The 19,631-nt window shown below is 48.4% G+C and overlaps 1 protein-coding gene across 3 annotated transcripts in view; it reads left to right on the plus strand.

Annotated features, from left to right (window-relative positions):
* The window catches only part of LOC143806264 (connector enhancer of kinase suppressor of ras 2-like), a 585,904-nt gene that overhangs the window by 260,511 nt on the left and 305,762 nt on the right, over positions 1-19,631 (plus strand). For all 3 annotated transcript variants that reach the window (XM_077286470.1, XM_077286471.1, XM_077286469.1), the window contains one exon: positions 14,408-14,571. In XM_077286470.1, coding sequence (XP_077142585.1) covers positions 14,408-14,571 — 164 coding nt within the window. The remainder of the gene's footprint in view (positions 1-14,407; positions 14,572-19,631) is intronic.

The raw sequence follows: 19,631 nt of genomic DNA on the forward strand, positions 1-19,631 counted from the left end.
ATCTATTTAAGCCTGAAGAATCAGGTCATGTGTGCCTTGGAACTGTGATTTATTATACTTGGACTGTAACTTATTGCAAAGACTGTGCAGTGCCACTTGCCGCCAAAAACTGCCGCCATTACAGTGCTAAGGAGAGCGCAGGAGAAGAAGAGGGGCGTGGAAGTGGGCGTAAACAAGCTGAAGAGCGCGAAAGACAATGGCCGCCCAGTCTAAATATTTCTGCACCGTGAGGACGTGTCCGTCAGCAGCCGAGATCCGCCTCCTGATTCTCAATGGTGGGCGGAGACAGAGAAAACTAAACCGCCCACGAAGGAGAGAGCGGGAAAAGGATCAGGAAGCAACCCACGTGGAGGACGCCATGGCCAGCAGCTCGGGACCCGAATGTGGGGTTGAAGCAGAAGTCTGCCCCAACTACCCGGACGAGCACCGCAGCCCATTCTCCACGGACAGCGCTGATCTCTTGCAGGCTGAGATGGGGGACTTGATCCACCAGCTCCTTCAGCTGAACGTGAAAGCCCCGGCTCCGCACCAGGTAGCGCCGGAAGGAAGTCCTCTGGCACCGGATCCTGTACCACTACCGGAGTTGTTGCTGAGGCCCTCGCCGACACAGCCAGCGGAACCCGTCGCGGAGGAGGAGCCTGCGATGGCTGGTGAGTCCGCCGACCCCGTCCCGCTGGCAGAGGGCTTGTTAGTAGGCCCCGTTGCGGCACCCCCTCTCCCTGGGACCCATAGACTCCAGCGCCTGTTACCATGGGAGGAGGCAACGGGTATGGAACACCTCCTGAAAGCCCCGATTCCGCCAACTACCCTGCTGTGTGAGACCCATGCGGAGCGCACGGTATGCCGCTGGGTGAACCCAGGATCCAACCTCATGGGGTTCCCCGGGGTGAAAACACGGGAACGGGAGATGGTGCAGGCCCTGAGCTGGGAGGAATACCAGACCCAGCTGGAACAGCAGTGGAAGGAGCAGGAAAAGGCGTACCAGGCCGGGCTGGAGGCCCACCATCAAAAAGACCTGGCGGTCAAGGACCGGGCCCGCAAGGACCCCACCGCTCACCAGGCCCCGCGCAGGCAGGGCACTATTGTCGCCTTCAAACTCCGCGGAGGTTGGGGCTTTATCAAAGAGCCAGGCCTATACGCCGAAGTCTTCGTCAATCGGCGGGATGTGGAGTCGCATCTCAGGGAGGGCCACCCAGACCGGGATCTCTACACGGGGGACGAAGTCACCTACACCCGGCATTTTGGGGAAAAGGGGTGGTTCGCCCTGAATGTCCACAAAAAGTGTAGCCCCGTGACACCCTCGACTAAGGTGTCGGAGAAGCTGTCCCCCATAGCCAAGGTGCTCCCTTATGATCAGCCCACGGTCATCACCAAGACCACCGTGGTCACCCCAACGTGCACTATGGTCAAGACCACGACCTGCAGCATCGTCACCTCAACCACCCTCGTGGCCAAGGAGGCGCCTCTTCAGGTGGGCGGTGCCCCTGCTGCTCCAGAACTGAAGACAGTGGGTACGCAGACCCCCAGATGGGACAACACTCCTCCTTACGCAGTACTCGGCGGCGGGCAATATCCACAGGGGTTGCCTCCGCCGGTGCTGCCTCCTGAGTGGTTCAAGTAAATGTCCTGATTTTCTGAACATGTATATAGTTAACTGTTTGTCCTTCTGATGTTTTGCTGCTACTACCCGATCAGGGTTAACTCTTAAAGGGATCCCTTTGTTTACCCGGGATCCCTTCTTCTGCTTTTTGTTTTTGTTTCCTGGTTATTCATCATTGAAAGAACTGCTGAATCATGAACAATGCATGATTACAAACTTTTTGTACATAGTTTGCACCTTCTTAAAGGTGCTCTCTACTGGTTTTACATAAGGAAAGGACTCTTTGCGAAGACACTGGTCTTGGAATCAGCACCGGAGTCCTTGCTGCGAACGGACTTGCAGCTTGAGAAGTTGCACTACCTCATAGAGACTTGGTCCCCTCTTAAAGGGAATGTTCACATATTGCACTTATGAACAGTGTTGCCTTAAGATGGTTAAATGGCAATAATGTCTTGAAAGAAGAAGTTAAATGTAGCTAACTAGTTGATTGTGAGAAATGTTTAATGATGTTGATAAAAGAAAGAGGACAGAAAGTGAACCCGTACGGGGTTAGTCAGTGAGTCCTCCTAGGAGCCATACAGAGCTGGCTCAGTAATCCGAACTGAAAGATGGATGATAAGTTCTATACCGTGTATAGTAGTAGAAAGGCAGTAGGCCCGGACAGAAAGGGGCGGTCCTGTAACAGAAAGGAGAGGCAGTAGGCCTGGAGCATATAGGACAGGCGGTCCTGCAGATGTAAAGAAGGAGAATGTAGAAAAGTTGATTAGCCTTATAATGTTTTATAAGAGGGTCTTTAGTGGATTTAGCGAGTATGTCCTTAAAGGCAATGTTAAATTATTGTTCAAAAATTTTGCACTTAGTAGAATACCCGGTTGGGTAAGAAAAGTTATTTATAGTATGTTATTCAAAGTATTTAACCATGTTTGTAACGTTCAAGTGTCCTCACCTCCCATAAAGGGAAGCTCTGTTAAAGTTTACTTGTACTTGCATTTTCAAAATTGTATGTCTTTTTGCTGACATGTATTGTTGTTTTCTTCCCAGTCCAGGAGTACTGGATTTAACCGGGGGGAGTGCAGCGCCCCAGAGTCCTGGTTGTTGCAGTACTGGTGCTCCGCCACTAAGGGGGGCTATGGTACGTCTGATGGCACTGAAGGAGTTCATCTGACCAGGTATCAGAGACACCAATACATTTCACAGTCTGGCCTCCAGGGGGAGCTAAGGGTTCTATGTATTAGGCCACTCCTCACAATCTGGTAAAACTGGGGGTTAGGCAGGAAGTTAGATGAGAAAGCTGACTGGGTTGGAACCAGGCAACACCTTGTGGCAGAGGGTGTTGTAGGGGAAGATTCAGAGGGGTCCCTGTCAGGGGTGGGATCCTGACAGAGGCCTAGCAACCAGAGAGAACGTTACGGGACCGCGCCTGCACGATATAGCGGCGGTACCCCAAGAAAGGACAAGAAGCGAGGTATATTGTGCTGAGTGAGAAACGAGATCAACGCAACAAGGAGAATACCAGTAGGAGTCGTGCTGTAAGACGAGGCAACATCCTACTGAGGCGCATAACCGGTGGCCGGAACGCCGAGGAAGTATAGAGCTCCAGGCCAAACTTCAAACCTACGGCAGGACAGTCAGTTATAGGCGGGCTGTCTCACCCCATTGACCTAGGAAGACACAGGGGGGTAACAACAGGAGTGGGGCGACGCTAGAGTCCTGGAAGAGCTCCGAGCCTCCCCGTCATACGGGTGCGTCCTAACCATAAGATCTGGGGGACGTGGAAGAACATCAGAATCGAGTTGTGAGGGAACACGAGAAACAGACACAACAGTTGTGAGGACTATCCCGTGGTGCTTAGCAGGGAAGGACTACAACACACAAGCGCTAGAAGGTAGGCACAGATTTCCACCTGCAAAGGGAGCTCTGGATGTGCCATCGGACCGGCCAGGCTTGCGCAGCCCGGTTAACCGTATTCCGGATTGAGGATCCTGAAGCCTTCAGTAAAGAGGTAAAGAGACTGCAACCTGGTGTCCTCGTTATTTACTGCAACCTGCACCGCACCACTACATCACCACCATCCCGCACACCTATCATTGTACGCCCCTCAGCAGGGTCACGGACCGGGTCTAGCCACCGTGACAACCCCAGAACAGAGACTCAGAGGCCCGGTACCGGGTACCCCTCGGCCCTGCGGCAGTGGGGGCGCTACATATGAGCTCCGGCAGGTTGTGTCTGCGCCTGTAAAGAAGCCGTTGTAGCTGCCTTTACTCCTCGGGGGCGGGACTTATGAGCAGAGGCTGTCTTCATCAGACTGTGAGCTTTCATTGGTAACTTTGTATTAGGGGATTGCTATGTAAGTACTTGTCATAGTGTAACATATCTAATGACGCACCCAGCTGTCTGATCATGTCTGGCCATAACAACGGACGGGGGCCCCAACCTGAATTTTGTGCTGTGCTACGAGACTGGAATGGGAACGGAGGAGGACAAGCATTGGCTGCTCCCAGGTTGGAGTAAATCCAGATTGGGGCCCCTTCTGGTTAGTTTTTTGGGCCCCTCGTCTCTGTGGCGCCCCTGGTTGTATTAGCCCTTGATCACGTCTCCATTTTTTCTACCTCCCGTGGACTTAATGTAATTGTATTAGTGCCGCTGCCGGCGCTCCTGTGACCTGTGTGCGCGGCGGTTGTGTGAGCGGCGGTTGTGTCCGCAGCCGTGAAATCTTTGGAAGCACATAATCCATTTCATGCTCAATTCCGAGGATCCTCGTTCTTTCTGTTCTTTAATTTGAAGACAGAAGTAAAACAGTCTCTTCTGAGCAAAGCAAATTCGTAGTGAGGGATTTCCTGAGCAGAAGACATTGTACTTCTAGGGGGCTATTCGTGATCCTATCACGGGGGTCCGGTGTCGAGCTCGTGGCTCACTCTGCATCCTGGGGTCCCATACACATCACCAAGGTCACATTGCTGTAGACATGATATAATGATCCAATTCTGACAACCACATTCCCACCGACGTAACACTGTTGTCAGATGGGTGGTCCCTCCTCATGTGACCGGGGGGCTGCAGAACCAGAATCACTTGATGTAGTCGGAGAGAACAAATAGATAAGGGAAGGAGTCAGATAGAAAGTCGGTGTCAGTGAGATTAAAGTATCAAATTGCTAAAAAGTAGCAACCACAGAGTGACAGTGATGTCAGGGGGCACGAGGGGCCCGTACAGGCATTGTGGGAGCGGGGGTCCTCCATAGAGTGATATTCTGTAACCAGATGTATACAAATGACTGATTTCCCGGGAATAGCAGCGTTTTGTGTATTTGCTGAGGACTTGCAGGTTCTGATGTGTCTTCCGCTCTCAGCGGCTCATAAATCAAATTGCTGATGTCGCTGCACACTTCTCCATGGTCCAGGATGGAGGATGATGGAGATGCTGCTGCCACATGATGGATGGAGCATTCAGGGGCATCGTCCTGCACAGAACGGGAACCAGCGCAAGCCGGCGTGATAATCAGTCTCCGCACCGGGTGACAGTGACAAATCACATGACCTTCACGTGTTCCGCTGCGGCGATCACAGGAATCACGAGAACGTGGACATGGCCTCTGTATCAATCTGAAAGTGACGTAGACCCCGGAATGTAAATGTTTAATAGAAAAAGAGGATCCGAGGCGAAACCAGCCCTCATATCATGAAACAGAGCTGTGCAAAAGTGTTAGGCGGGGGGAACACATGCTGCAAAGTCAGAAAATGTAAAAAAATACAAGTTTTAACAGGTTATCATCAATTAATGAAACACAGAAACAGAGTATCTAGTGACCGCCCGTCACCTCCATCATCAGTATCTGGTGACCGCCCATCACCTCCATCATCAGTATCTGGTGACCGTCCGTCACCTCCATCATCAGTATCTGGTGACCACCTGTCACCTCCATCATCAGTATCTGGTGACCGCCTGTCACCTCCATCATCAGTATCTGGTGACCGCCCGTCACCTCCATCATCAGTATCTGGTGACCGCCCCTCACCTCCATCATTAGTATCTGGTGACCGCCCGTCACCTCCATCATCAGTATCTAGTGACCGCCCATCACCTCCATCATCAGTATCTGGTGACCGCCCGTCACCTCCATCATCAGTATCTGGTGACCACCCGTCACCTCCATCATCAGTATCTGGTGACCGCCCGTCACCTCCATCATCAGTATCTGGTGACAGCCCATCACCTCCATCATCAGTATCTGGAGACCGCCCATCACCTCCATCATCAGTATCTGGTGACCGCCCGTCACCTCCATCATCAGTATCTGGTGACAGCCCATCACCTCCATCATCAGTATCTGGAGACCGCCCATCACCTCCATCATCAGTATCTGGAGACCGCCCGTCACCTCCATCATCAGTATCTGGTGACAGCCCATCACCTCCATCATCAGTATCTGGTGACCGCCCGTCACCTCCATCATCAGTATCTGGTGTATACTGATGGAGGTGACGGGTGGTCTCCAGATACTGATGGGATTTACCTTTCTCTTTTCTTTCTTCACTTTGCATTTTGCTGGTTTTTGGTATGGTTACTGTTTGCTGTTTGGAGGCTTCAGCAGGTAACCATCTCTGCTTTTTTCTCTGTGATATTTTTACTATTTGCTGACACTCTTGCCCAGCGCCCTGTTCTGCGCCTTATCGCGCTGTGAGCGTCTCGGCAGCAGATGCGTGCACTCCGCTGTTCTCATATTTGGGGGGATTTTTCGGAGCCCCCTCCGCCGCCTCTTCTCTCAGCAGTGAGCTGAAGTGTCCTGTTGACATTATCCGGATCACGATTCTGACTTCGGCAGCGTCTCACGAGGAGCGACCGTGAAGTGGAAACACGATAAGAACTTTCATTAATCACGGAATCATCTTCATTAAATCTGAACCTAATAATTATAATTCCCTTCATGTTCATCTTGGAAAAGCAGAACACGGGGGGCAGCGCCTGACCCCGAAAAATCCTCGTGTCGTCATATCAGTGATGTCACCAGCAGGGGGCGGGGCTGACAACCTCCCACACAGGGCAGCCCGGAGGGTTGTCAGCACGGAGCTCTGTGGTTGGAGGTTTTGCTGAAGTTTATATTTAATTGTAAGATTTATTTTTAATGAGTAAATTCCTCAATGACTGTCAGGTGTAAGTAATAAGTATGTGCCCCCCGCTCCTCGCTGCGCTTCCTTAGTCTGCAGCCGAACACGACCGGAGGGAATTGGGCTTATGTTTAGCACTGCGCAGATCCTTCTCTACAGAGCTGCAGAACATCGCTCCTCCACCTCCTGACAGATACGTGGTGATATATTCTGCAGATTATTACACCCTGTCCTCTCTACAGATCTGCAGAGCATCGCTTCTCCTCCTGACAGATACGTGATGATATATCCTGCAGATTATTACACCCTGTCCTCTTTACAGATCTGCAGAGCATCGCTCCTCCACCTCCTGACAGATACGTGATGATATATACTGCAGACTATTACACCCTGCCCTCTACAGATCTGCAGAACATCGCTCCTCCACCTGCTGACAGATGCATAGTGATATATCCTGCAGATTATTACACCCTGTCCTCTTTACAGATCTGCAGAGCATCGCTCCTCCACCTCCTGACAGATACGTGATGATATATACTGCAGACTATTACACCCTGCCCTCTACAGATCTGCAGAACATCGCTCCTCCACCTGCTGACAGATGCATAGTGATATATCCTGCAGATTATTACACCCTGTCCTCTTTACAGATCTGCAGAGCATCGCTCCTCCACCTCCTGACAGATACGTGATGATATATCCTGCAGATTATTACACCCTGTCCTCTTTACAGATCTGCAGAGCATTTCTCCTGCTGACAGATACGTGGTGATATATATCCTGCAGATTATTACACCCTGTCCTCTTTACAGATCTGCAGAGCATCGCTCCTCCACCTCCTGACAGATACGTGATGATATATCCTGCAGACTATTACACCCTGTGTTCTCTGCGGTGGTCCATGGTGTTTCCAGCGCTATGGTATATGTTGGTGCTGACCATCTTGAGCGTAGTCTTCCTCGGTACACCTCGTGGTGTGTGATCTGCAGCCGCCATCAGTTTTTCCTGCTGTTGTCACTCGCCGTCCTGTCTGCGCCATTAGGCAAATTTGCTGAGAACGGTGCTCGGGGAGCTCAGAGGAACAAGCCATTACAGCCGGCTGAGCGCTCCACACATGATGGTGGTCCGCAGTGACGCAACCAGCACTCTCATCATCCACCGCACCACAGCAGAACAGACAGTGTGGGCGGTGACATCACTACGGAGAGGGCGGTGACATCACTACTCAGAGGGCTGTGACATCACTACAGAGAAAGCGGTGACATCACTACGGAGAGGGCGGTGACATCACTACTCAGAGGGCTGTGACATCACTACAGAGAAAGCGGTGACATCACTACGGAGAGGGCGGTGACATCACTACAGAGAAGGCGGTAACATCACTACGGAGAGGGCGGTGACATCACTACAGAGAGGGCGGTGACATCACTGCGGAGAGGGCGGTGACATCACTACAGAGAGGGGGGTGACATCACTACGGAGAGGGCGGTGACATCACTGCGGAGAGGGCGGTGACATCACTACAGAGAGGGCGGTGACATCACTACGGAGAGAGCTGTGACATCACTACAGAGAAGGCGGTGACATCACTACGGAGAGGGCGGTGACATCACTACGGAGAGGTCGGTGACATCACTACGGAGAGGGCGTTGACATCACTACAGAGAAGGCGGTGACATCACTGCGGAGAGGGCGGTGACATCACTACAGAGAGGGTGGTGACCTCACTACTGAGAGGGTGGTGACATCACTACGGAAAGGGCGGTGACATCATTACAGAGAGGGCGGTGACATCACTATGGAGAGGGCGGTGACATCACTACGGAAAGGGCGGTGACATCAATACAGAGGGCAGTGACATCACTGCGGAGAGGGCGGTGACATCACTACGGAGAGGGTGGTGACATCACTACGGAGAGGGCGGTGACATCACTACGGAGAGGGCGGTGACATCACTACGGAGAGGGTGGTGACATCACTACAGAGAGGGTGGTGACATCACTACGGAGAGGGCGGTGACATCATTACAGAGAGGGCTGTGACATCATTACAGAGAGGGCGGTGACATCATTACAGAGAGGGCGGTGGCATTACTATGGAGAGGGCGGTGACATCACTACAGAGAGGGCGGTGACATCACTACAGAGAGGGTGCTGATATCACTAGAGAGGGCGGTGACATCACTACAGAGAGGGCGGTGACATCACTATAGACAGGGCGGTGACATCATTACAAAGAGGGCGGTGACATCATTACAGAGAGGGTGGTGACATCACTACGGAGAGGGCGGTGACATCACTACAGAGAGGGCGGTGACATCACTACAGAGAGGGTGCTGATATCACTAGAGAGGGCGGTGACATCACTACAGAGAGGGCGGTGACATCACTACTGAGAGGGCGGTGACATCACTATGGAGAGGGCGGTGACATCACTACGGAGAGGGCTGTGACATCAGTACAGAGAGGGCGGTGACATCAGTACAGAGAGGGCGGTGACATCACTACGGAGAGGGCGGTGACATCACTACGGAGAGGGCGGTGACATCACTACGGAGAGGGCGGTGACATCACTACAGAGAAGGCGGTGACATGACTACGGAGAGGGCGGTGACATCACTACGGAGAGGGCGGTGACATCACTACGGAGAGGGCGGTGACATCACTACAGAGAGGGCTGTGACATCAGTACAGAGAGGGCGGTGACATCAGTACAGAGAGGGCGGTGACATCACTACGGAGAGGGCGGTGACATCACTACGGAGAGGGCGGTGACATCACTACGGAGAGGGCGGTGACATCACTACAGAGAGGGCTGTGACATCAGTACAGAGAGGGCGGTGACATCACTACGGAGAGGGCGGTGACATCACTACGGAGAGGGCGGTGACATCACTACAGAGAGGGCGGTGACATCAGTACAGAGAGGGCTGTGACATCACTACGGAGAGGGCGGTGACATCACTACAGAGAGGGCGGTGACATCACTACGGAGAGGGCGGTGACATCACTACAGAGAGGATGCTGATATCTCTAGAGAGGGCGGTGACATCACTACGGAGAGGGCGGTGACATCACTACAGAGAGGGCGGTGACATCAGTACAGAGAGGGCGGTGACATCACTACAGAGAGGATGCTGATATCTCTAGAGAGGGCGGTGACATCACTACAGAGAGGGCGGTGACATCAGTACAGAGAGGGCGGTGACATCACTACAGAGAGGATGCTGATATCTCTAGAGAGGGCGGTGACATCACTACAGAGAGGGCGGTGACATCACTACAGAGAGGGCGGTGACATCACTACAGAGAGGATGCTGATATCTCTAGAGAGGGCGGTGACATCACTACAGAGAGGGCGGTGACATCACTACGGAGAGGGCGGTGACATCACTACAGAGAGGATGCTGATATCTCTAGAGAGGGCGGTGACATCACTACGGAGAGGGCGGTGACATCACTACAGAGAGGGCGGTGACATCAGTACAGAGAGGGCGGTGACATCACTACAGAGAGGATGCTGATATCTCTAGAGAGGGCGGTGACATCACTACAGAGAGGGCGGTGACATCAGTACAGAGAGGGCGGTGACATCACTACAGAGAGGATGCTGATATCTCTAGAGAGGGCGGTGACATCACTACAGAGAGGGCGGTGACATCACTACAGAGAGGATGCTGATATCTCTAGAGAGGGCTGTGACATCAGTACAGAGAGGGCGGTAACATCACCATGCAAAAAGCAGTGACTTCATTGCAGCAAGGGTGGAGATATCACTATGGTGAGTGTCGTGATATCACTACAAAAAGATCGGTGACATCACTAAGATTTTTTTTGTTCTTATAAAAGTAGTAAAAATAAAAAGCAGTGACATATAAAGTATTAAGATTCCTAAAGCCGCTAGTGAGGGGGCATTCACCCACTCCCTCCTCCTCTCACACAGATTTCCAGTAGGATTGATGTAGAATTGCACAATGGACATAGGGAAGTAGGGAATTCCATATAACTGGGAAATGGCAAATCTAATTATAATTTCTTTTGAAGCCCAGACTCCCTGGTATGGACAGATAATTAAGACAGGATACCTTTTGTGATGAAGTTGGATTAGAGGAGGGGCAGAGGGCTGTCTCCAGAATGAAGCTGCTATGATGAAAGTTATAAATATTGGAGTTTGTATGAATCCATGATGGGACATACATTTTCAACTTCAGGACTAGTAGAGGAAGAATATGCATATTTTTTCATAACTGTGACACCTGCCTATAAGCCCAAAATTAATAGTGGCCAGATCACTGACAACAGCTATGTCATGTTTGGTCTCTGGGTATGGAAACGGTAAAATCCTGATAAAAAAATATGGCGGCGATCTTGAACTTCTGCGATTGTGAGGAGGGAAGATATTGTTAATGTTGGGAATTTCATAAAATCCTAATGGGCTGAGAACATCCCACAACCCGAACCACGTGAGGTCTTCAAGGCTGGAGGGGGTTGTGGGTGTAACTCATGTGCTGATAAAAGGTCGAGACAAATTATGATCTGTGTTCATGTAGAGAGATACATATTAGTGTATGCACAATCCTGTCTCTGGACGTTTTCAATCATAGCACTCTCCTTCGCTAAGCCGATCGGCGTAGTAAGTTTCTTTTGATAATCCTGTTTATTTTATGTAACTGTATATGCTGTATTGTTTTGTACCCTTTGTAAAAATATACAAAAGATTTAACAAACACTGCCTAATCTGAATTAAATATAAAATGTAATAGTTCTATTCCTTTTGTTCTGTAAACCGCACCCTGAAGCCATATGCTACCAGAACCAGGCTTCCAGTCAGCCTGTATAAAAACGACTGGTGGTGGCAGCGAACAGGTCTTCAGTTATTGTGGAGTTTGCAGTGACTGTATAAGGGGTATATACACATATACCATACTAGATGGTGGCCCGATTCTAACGCATCGGGTATTCTAGAATATGCATGTCCACGTAGTATCTTGCCCAGTGACGTAGTATATTTCCCAGTTACATAGTATATTGCACAGCCACGTAGTATATTGCCCAGTTAAGTAGTATATTGCCCAGTGATGTAGTATATTGCCCAGTTACGTAGTATACAGCACAGAGCCACGTAGTATATTGCTCAGTTACGTAGTATATTGCCCAGTTACGTAGTATACAGCACAGAGCCACGTAGTATATTGGCCAGTTACATAGTATAAAGCACAGAGCCACGTAGTATATTGCACAGCGACATAGTATACAGCACAGAGCCACGTAGTATATAGCACAGAGCCACGTAGTATATTGCCCAGCCACGTAGTATATTGCCCAGCCACGTATGTCACAGGTTAAAAAATAAAAAATAAACACATACTCACCTTCCGAGGGGCCTCTTGTAGCCTGTTCGGTTCAGGCGGCAGCTTCCGGTCCGAGGGTGTGATGATGTCACGGTCACATGACCGTGACGTCATGGCAGGTTCTTGTCGCACACCAACCTTAGCACCGGAACCTGCCGCTTGCATGGACCGGTCACCGGAGCGTCGGAAAGGCGGCGGAAGGTGAGTATATAATGATTTGTTATTTTTTTTATTATTATTTTTAACATTAGATGTTTTTACCATTGAGGCTGCATAGGCAGCCTCAATAGTAAAAACGTGGTCACACAGGGTTAATAGCGGCGGTAACGGAGTGAGTTACCCGCGGCATAACGCGGTCCGTTACCGCTGGCATTAACCCTGTGTGAAAGCTCACAGACACACAAAGGGGACTTACAAATCCTCCAGAAAATTGACAAAAAATCACAGAGAAAAAAGCAGAGATGGTTACCTGCTAAAGCCTCCAAACAAATGCACCAGCAGGGCGCATCGGACCCGATTAATGATGGCAAAAACCCAGGTGCAAAAAATACCGATGAAACAACCACTTTCAATCCAGTATTGGTTGTTTGGCATTAGTGCACAAAAGGATAAACGATAATAGTCTGTATGTGGCATTGTTCTCACAAGCAATGAAGAGCATCTGGTCTACAGCCTATTACTAACGCATATACAGGCGGGCCGCCCAGTGCTACAAAATGCATGCTGTGTGAATAGAGGCCTACTATACTAATTCTCTGTGCACTAATGCCAAACAACCAATACTGGATTGAAAGTGGTTGTTTCATCGGTATTTTTTGCACCTGTGTTGTTGCCATCATTAATCGGGTCTGATGCGCCCTGCTGGTGCATCTGTTTGGAGGCTTCAGCAGGTAACCATCTCTGCTTTTTTCTCTGTGATTTCATTAACCCTGTATGAGCCGTGACTGCGGGGTGTATGGAGCGGGCGCCGGGCAGTGACTGCAAGGGAGTAGGGAGGGACTAATCGGACTGTGCCCGTCGCTGATTGGTCGCGGCAGCCATGACAGGCAGCTGGCAAGACCAATCAGCGAATGAATATCCGTGACGGAAGTTGCCGACAGAAAGACGGAAGTGACCCTTAGACAATTATATATATAGATGTGGGAATTGGAGGTGTACAGTATATACCATACGCTTACTGTTAGTTTCCACTATCCGGCCTAAGTGGAAACAGTCGCAGCCTCGTCCGTTGATCGTTGGTCAATTGTCCGCATGATAGGGGACAGCAGAGGACTGATCGTGGCAAAAAGATTAAAGCAAAGGCTGTTCAGCATGATTCCCTGGCCGTGATCTTTGACAAGCAGAAAATACAAAAATGTCATTTTCTCTATTCTTACACTCACAAACCCAACATTACAGGCAGGAGCGTAAGCTACTGAGGCACAAGCTCTGATGATGTAACGGGAAGAAATTTGTGTACTTGATCTGTACTGCAGACTCTGACTCTATAGGCAGATTATACTGAGACAGAGATACATTGTGCAGTGTATATATGTATTTTTATTCTAGAGGGAGAATAAAAGATTTTTTTCATCCTATAAAATTACTAAAAAATAATAATAAAAAACATTTGATAATGAAAAAATGGCATTTTAATGTGATGCGTTTTTTTTAAAATAAATAATAAACATCACAAATCAGCAGTAAACATGTACATATTTGTGTCCCTGTAATTGTAACGACCCGCACAACACAGCGATCAGATTATTTATGGAAATCGGAAAATTCCCTTTAAAAAAATGGTGTGATTGATATTTCTCTATTAAACCCATAAACAATGTAATAAAATTGTAATTCTGAGGCCGTGTTCACACGTAACATAAATGCTGCGTTCTTCGGTTGCTTTTTTTCTGCAGGGGTCCGAACCACACAAAGCAATACCATTCTCCTCTGATTATTGCGTATTTGCTGCATTTCTTTTATGTGTTTTCTCGCTTGTTTGATGCGATTTTGGGGCAGATATGAGGCAGACTTTTTAATGATTTTTTTAATAATACAGAAAAGCTTTGATTCTGAGCTTAGAATTGCAACAGCGTTTTCTTTTCAAGCGTTTCTTTTCAGAAGAAGCCTATAAAGAAAAAAATGAAAGTGCCAGTGGCTTAGCCAAAATTGGCCAAAACGCATGACTTATCCCTCTTTCTGTTCTTCAAAAGTTGGGAGGTCCGCACATGGGTCTTTGGTGGTCCGCCATCGCTGGCTGTGACACATTATATTGAGCAGCCGTCATGGTTGTAGTGTCTCTGTGGCTCGTGTTCACACATGGATGATGAGAGTGATCCCTGATCTTTAATGTTGCACTTTTGCTCTTTGCAGGGTTGGACGATTGTTTGCAGCAATACATCAAAAACTTTGAGAGGGAAAAGATCAACGGGGAACAACTGCTGCACATCACCCACCAGGAGCTGGAGGAGCTGGGCGTCACCCGCATCGGGCACCAGGAGCTGATTCTGGAGGCCGTGGACCTGCTCTGTGCCCTGGTAAGCAGCAGCGAATCAGCGAGGTGCGATGTGGGGGACGTCCCCCGCAGATCTGGGGAAGATTCTCAGATTCTCATAGAGGATTATGGCGCACTACTGACGATGATGATGAGGATGATGGGAGCCACACTGTCTTCACCTGAAAAGAGACAGCAGTGACCAAAAAATAGACTGTACTTATGTTCAGTGTTCGGTAATGTTGGGGGTTGTAGTGCTTTGTGTATAGTGTATTATATCAGGTCCATTGGTCTGTGTTGTTGGGGGTTGTAGTGCTCTGTGTATAGTGTATTGTATCAGGTCCATTGGTCTGTGTTGTTGGGGGTTGTAGTGCTCTGTGTATAGTGTATTGTATCAGGTCCATTGTTCTGTGTTGTTGGGGGTTGTAGTGCTCTGTGTATAGTGTACTGTATCAGGTCCATTGGTCGGTATTGTTGGGGGTTGTAGTGCTCTGTGTATAGTGTACTGTATCAGGTCCATTGGTCGGTATTGTTGGGGGTTGTAGTCCTCTGTGTACAGTGTATTGTATCAGGTCCATTGGTCTGTGTTGTTGGGGGTTGTAGTGCTCTGTGTATAGTGTATTGTATCAGGTCCATTGGTTGGTATTGTTTGGGGTTGTAGTGCCATGTGTACAGTGTATTGTATCAGGTCCATTGGTCTGTATTGTTGGGGGTTGTAGTGCTCTGTGTATAGTGTATTGTATCAGGTCGATTGATCAGTATTGTTGGTGGTTGCAGTGCTCTGTGTATAGTGTATTGTATCAGGTCTATTGGTCTGTATTGTTGGGGGTTGTAGTGCTCTCTGTATAGTGTATTGTATCAGCTCCATTGATCAGTATTGTTGGGAGTTGCAGTGCTCTGTGTATAGTGTACTGTATCAGGTCCATCGGTCTGTATTTTTGGGGGTTGTAGTGCTCTGTTTATAGTGTACTGTATCAGGTCCATTGATCAGTATTGTTGGTGGTTGCAGTGCTCTGAGTATAGTGTATTGTATCAGGTCCATTGGCCTGTATTGTTGGGGGTTGCAGTGCTCTGTGTATAGTGTATTGTCTCAGGTCCATTGGTCGATATTGTTGGGGGTTGTTGTGCTCTGTGTATAGTGTATTGTATCAGGTCCATTGGTCGGTATTGTTGGGGGTTGCAGTGCTCTGTGTATAGTGTATTGTATCAGGTCCATTGGTCGATATTGTTCGGGGTTGCAGTGCTCTGTGTATAGTGTATTGTATCAGGTCCATTGGTCGATATTGTTGGGGGTTGCAGTGCTCTGTGTATAGTGTATTGTATCAGGTCCATTGGTCGGTATTGTTCGGGGTTGCAGTGCTCTGTGTATAGTGTATTGTATCAGGTCCATTGGTCGGTATTGTTGGGGGTTGTAGTGCTCTGTGTATAGTGTACTGCATCAGGTCCATTGGTCGGTATTGTTGGGGGTTGTAGTATTCTGAGTATAGTGTATTGTATCAAGTCCATTGGTCGATAATGTTGAGGGCTGTAGTGCTCTGTGTATAGTGTATTGTATTAGGTTCATAGGTCGGTAATGTTGGGTGTTGTAGTGCACTGTGTATAGTGTATTGTATCAGGTCCATAGGTCGGTAATGTTGGGGGTTGTAGTGCTCTGTTTATAGTGTAGTGTATCAGGTCCTTGGGTCGGTAATGTTGGGGGTTGTAGTGCTCTGTGTATAGTGTATTGTATCAGGTCCATGGGTCGGTAATGTTGAGAGTTGTAGTACTCTGTGCATAGTGTACTGTATGAAGTCCATGGGTTGGGTAATGTTGAGGGTTGTAATATTCTATGTATAGTGTATTGTGTCAGGTCCATGGGTTGGTAATGTTGGGGGTTGTAATGCTCTGTGTAAAGTGTATTATTATCAGGTCAATTGGATGGTAATGTTGGGGGTTATAGTGGTCTGTGTATAGTGTAACTGTATCAGGTCCATTGGTCGGTATTGTTGGGAGTTGTAGTGCTGTGTATAGTGTATTATATCAGGTCTATTGGTCAATAATGTTGGGGGTTGTAGTGCTCTGTGTATAGTGTATTATATCAGGTCCATGGGTCGATAATGTTGGGGGTTGTAATGTTCTGTGTATAGTATACTGTATCAGGTCCATTGGTTGGTAATGTTGAGGGCTGTAGTGGTCTGTGTATAGTGTATTGTGTCAGATCCGTGGTTCAGTAATGTTGGGGGTTGTAGTGCTCTGTGTATAGTGTACTGTATCAGGCCCATTGGTCGGTAATGTTGGAGGTTGTATTGTTCTGTGTTTCATGTATTATATCAGGTCCAGAGGTCGGTAATGTTGGGGGTTGTAGTACTCTGTGGATAGTGTACTGTATCAGGCCCATGGGTCGGTAATGTTGAGAGTTGTAGTGCTCTGTGTATAATGCATTGCATCAGGTCCATGGGTCGGTAATGTTGGTAGTGTCCCTTGTAGAGAGGACATTATACATTGGGTATACACGCCCGGTCACAGACCCCTGCTCTTGTATTCCGCTTGCTCACATCCTCCGCTTCCCCGGACACAAATGTAACAATGTTGTTACATCGCAGTCGCTCCTTTACACCAAGGTCTTTCAGGACAAGACGTGGATCTTGTGCGCGGCTATTTTTAGTCGGCTGCGCTTGCAGTTTTATTTATAGGAGAATATTAGACATGTCATGTAGCCGCATCTCGGTCAGTCAGCCGCTGCGCACAGAACGCGCAGGAAGTGAAGCCACGTCCGGCCCCAATGTGTCTCCTCCATAATTCAGGGCTGGGAGTAAATGATCAGAAAATCACAGTAATTCATAGAGCGGTACTGCAGCACCCCGCAGAATAATGCGATGGTGAATAACAGCTGATAACAGCGAGCAGGACAGATAATGATCCCCCTGTCACCCACAGCGGAGGTCTGGTGGTCGCTGATGTCCGGTGCTTTAAGCAGGACAGACTGTGCAATGGAAATATATAATGTACATAGTGAGAGAGCGGAAGAAAATGCTGAATGTTTCCACCAGGAGGGGGGAAGTATACTGCCATTACTTCTTCATGATGATGCCTCCCTGTAACAGCACTCCATGTGGTCACCAGTGGTAGTATAAGTAATGAATATCAATGGTTCTACTACATAACAGCGCTCCATGTGGTTAGGAGTGGTAGTACAAGTAATGAATATCAATGGTTCTACCACATAACAGCGCTCCATGTGGTCAGCAGTGGTATTACAAGTAGTGAATATCAAAGTTTCTGCCACATGACAGCGCTCCACGTGATCTGGAGTGATATTACAAGTAATGATCATCAAAGTTTCTGCCACATAACAGTGCTCCATGTGGTTAGGAGTGGTATTACAAGTAATGAATATCAATGTTTCTGCCACATAATAGTGCTCCACTTGGTCTAGAGTGATATTACAAGTGGTCAATATTAATGTTTCTGCCACAGAACAGTGCTCCAAGTGGTCACCAGTGGTTTTATAGTAATGGATATCAATGTTTTTGCCACACAACAGCGCTCCATGTGGTCAGCAGTGACATTACAAGTAATGAATATCAATGGTTCTACCACATAACATTGCTCCATGTGGTCAGGAGTGGTATTGCAATTATTTTCAATGCTTTCTCAGCAGCTCATGTCATAGGCATTGTAATTAGTGTTTTTCAATGTTTTTTCTACAATACATAGTAGCGCATCATGTGGTCAGGAGTGGTATTACAAGTGATTATTACAAATAGCCATGTGGTCAAACCTGATACAAAGACAGAAACGTTTTATGTGTGTGTGCTGTCCATGACTTTTACAGATGCAACATGTACGCATTATATTCAATGGGACTGTTCACATTTTTGTCAACCAAGTGTAAATTTTTATACTGGCATCAAAGATGAAAAGTATATAAAAGGATATGCAGATCACTGACAGCCCATGGACACCATCAGTGTACCATCCAAGCGTTGTCCATGAATAACCCTGTAATGTACAGGAGAAGCTGTCAGATATTATCCATAGAGGAAAAATCACTGAAACTGACAGTAAAAATTGACACACAGAGCAAAGACAACTCAGATCCAAAACACAGAGGGCGCTCAAACATCGTCGGACTGGAGCACCTTGGGCCCAGCAGAGAAATTCATTCTAGGGGCCCACTATGTAGATACATAGAAATAGATACAAGACCACCAATTGTGCGGTAAAAAGCGCTAATATCAGGGTATAATATAAGGTAGTTCACGTCTTAATTATGTAGCAAGGGTTGGGGTAGCCCCTTCACAGAATATAATGTAGCCCCCTCATAAAATATAATGCAGTCCCCTCTCATAGAATATAATGCAGCACCCCACAAAATATAATGCAACCCCCTCAGGTATAACGCAGTCCCCACCATTGAATATAATGTAGCACCCTCATAGGGTATAATGCAGCCCCCACTCATATAGTATAATGCAGCCCACCACAGAATATAATGTAGTCCCCTGAGAGAATGCAGCCCCACCACAGAATATAATGCAGCCCCCCATAGAGTATAATGTAGCCCCCTCATATAGTATGATGTAGCCCCCATAATATAATGTAGTGTAGTCCCCTGAGAATAATGCAGTTCCCCCACAGAATATAATGTAGCCCCCTCATAAAGTTTAATGCAGCCCCTCTCCACCCCCATCATTGTCCTCATCACCACCTCCATCATTGCCTTCTCCCCCTCCACCCCTATCATTCTCTCCCACCACCTCCATCACTGCCCATTCCACCACCTGCATCATTGCCTCCTCCCCCACCATCATTGTCCATTTCATCACCTCCATCATTGCCTCCCCCACCACCATCATTGCCCATCACCTCCATCATTGCCTCCCCCCATCACCATCATTGCCCATTTTATCACCACCATCATTGCCTCCCACCACCAACATTGCCAATCACCACCATCATTGCCTCCCCCCTCCACCATCATTGCCCATTGCCTCCATCATTGCCTCCCCACCATCATTGCCTATCACCTCCATCATTGCCCATCACCTCCATCATTGCCTCCCCACCACCATCATTGCCCATCATCTCCATCATTGCCTCCCCATCATCATTGCCTATAAC

The sequence above is a fragment of the Ranitomeya variabilis genome, chromosome 2 (genome assembly GCF_051348905.1).
Source record: "Ranitomeya variabilis isolate aRanVar5 chromosome 2, aRanVar5.hap1, whole genome shotgun sequence".
NCBI lineage: Eukaryota > Metazoa > Chordata > Amphibia > Anura > Dendrobatidae > Ranitomeya > Ranitomeya variabilis.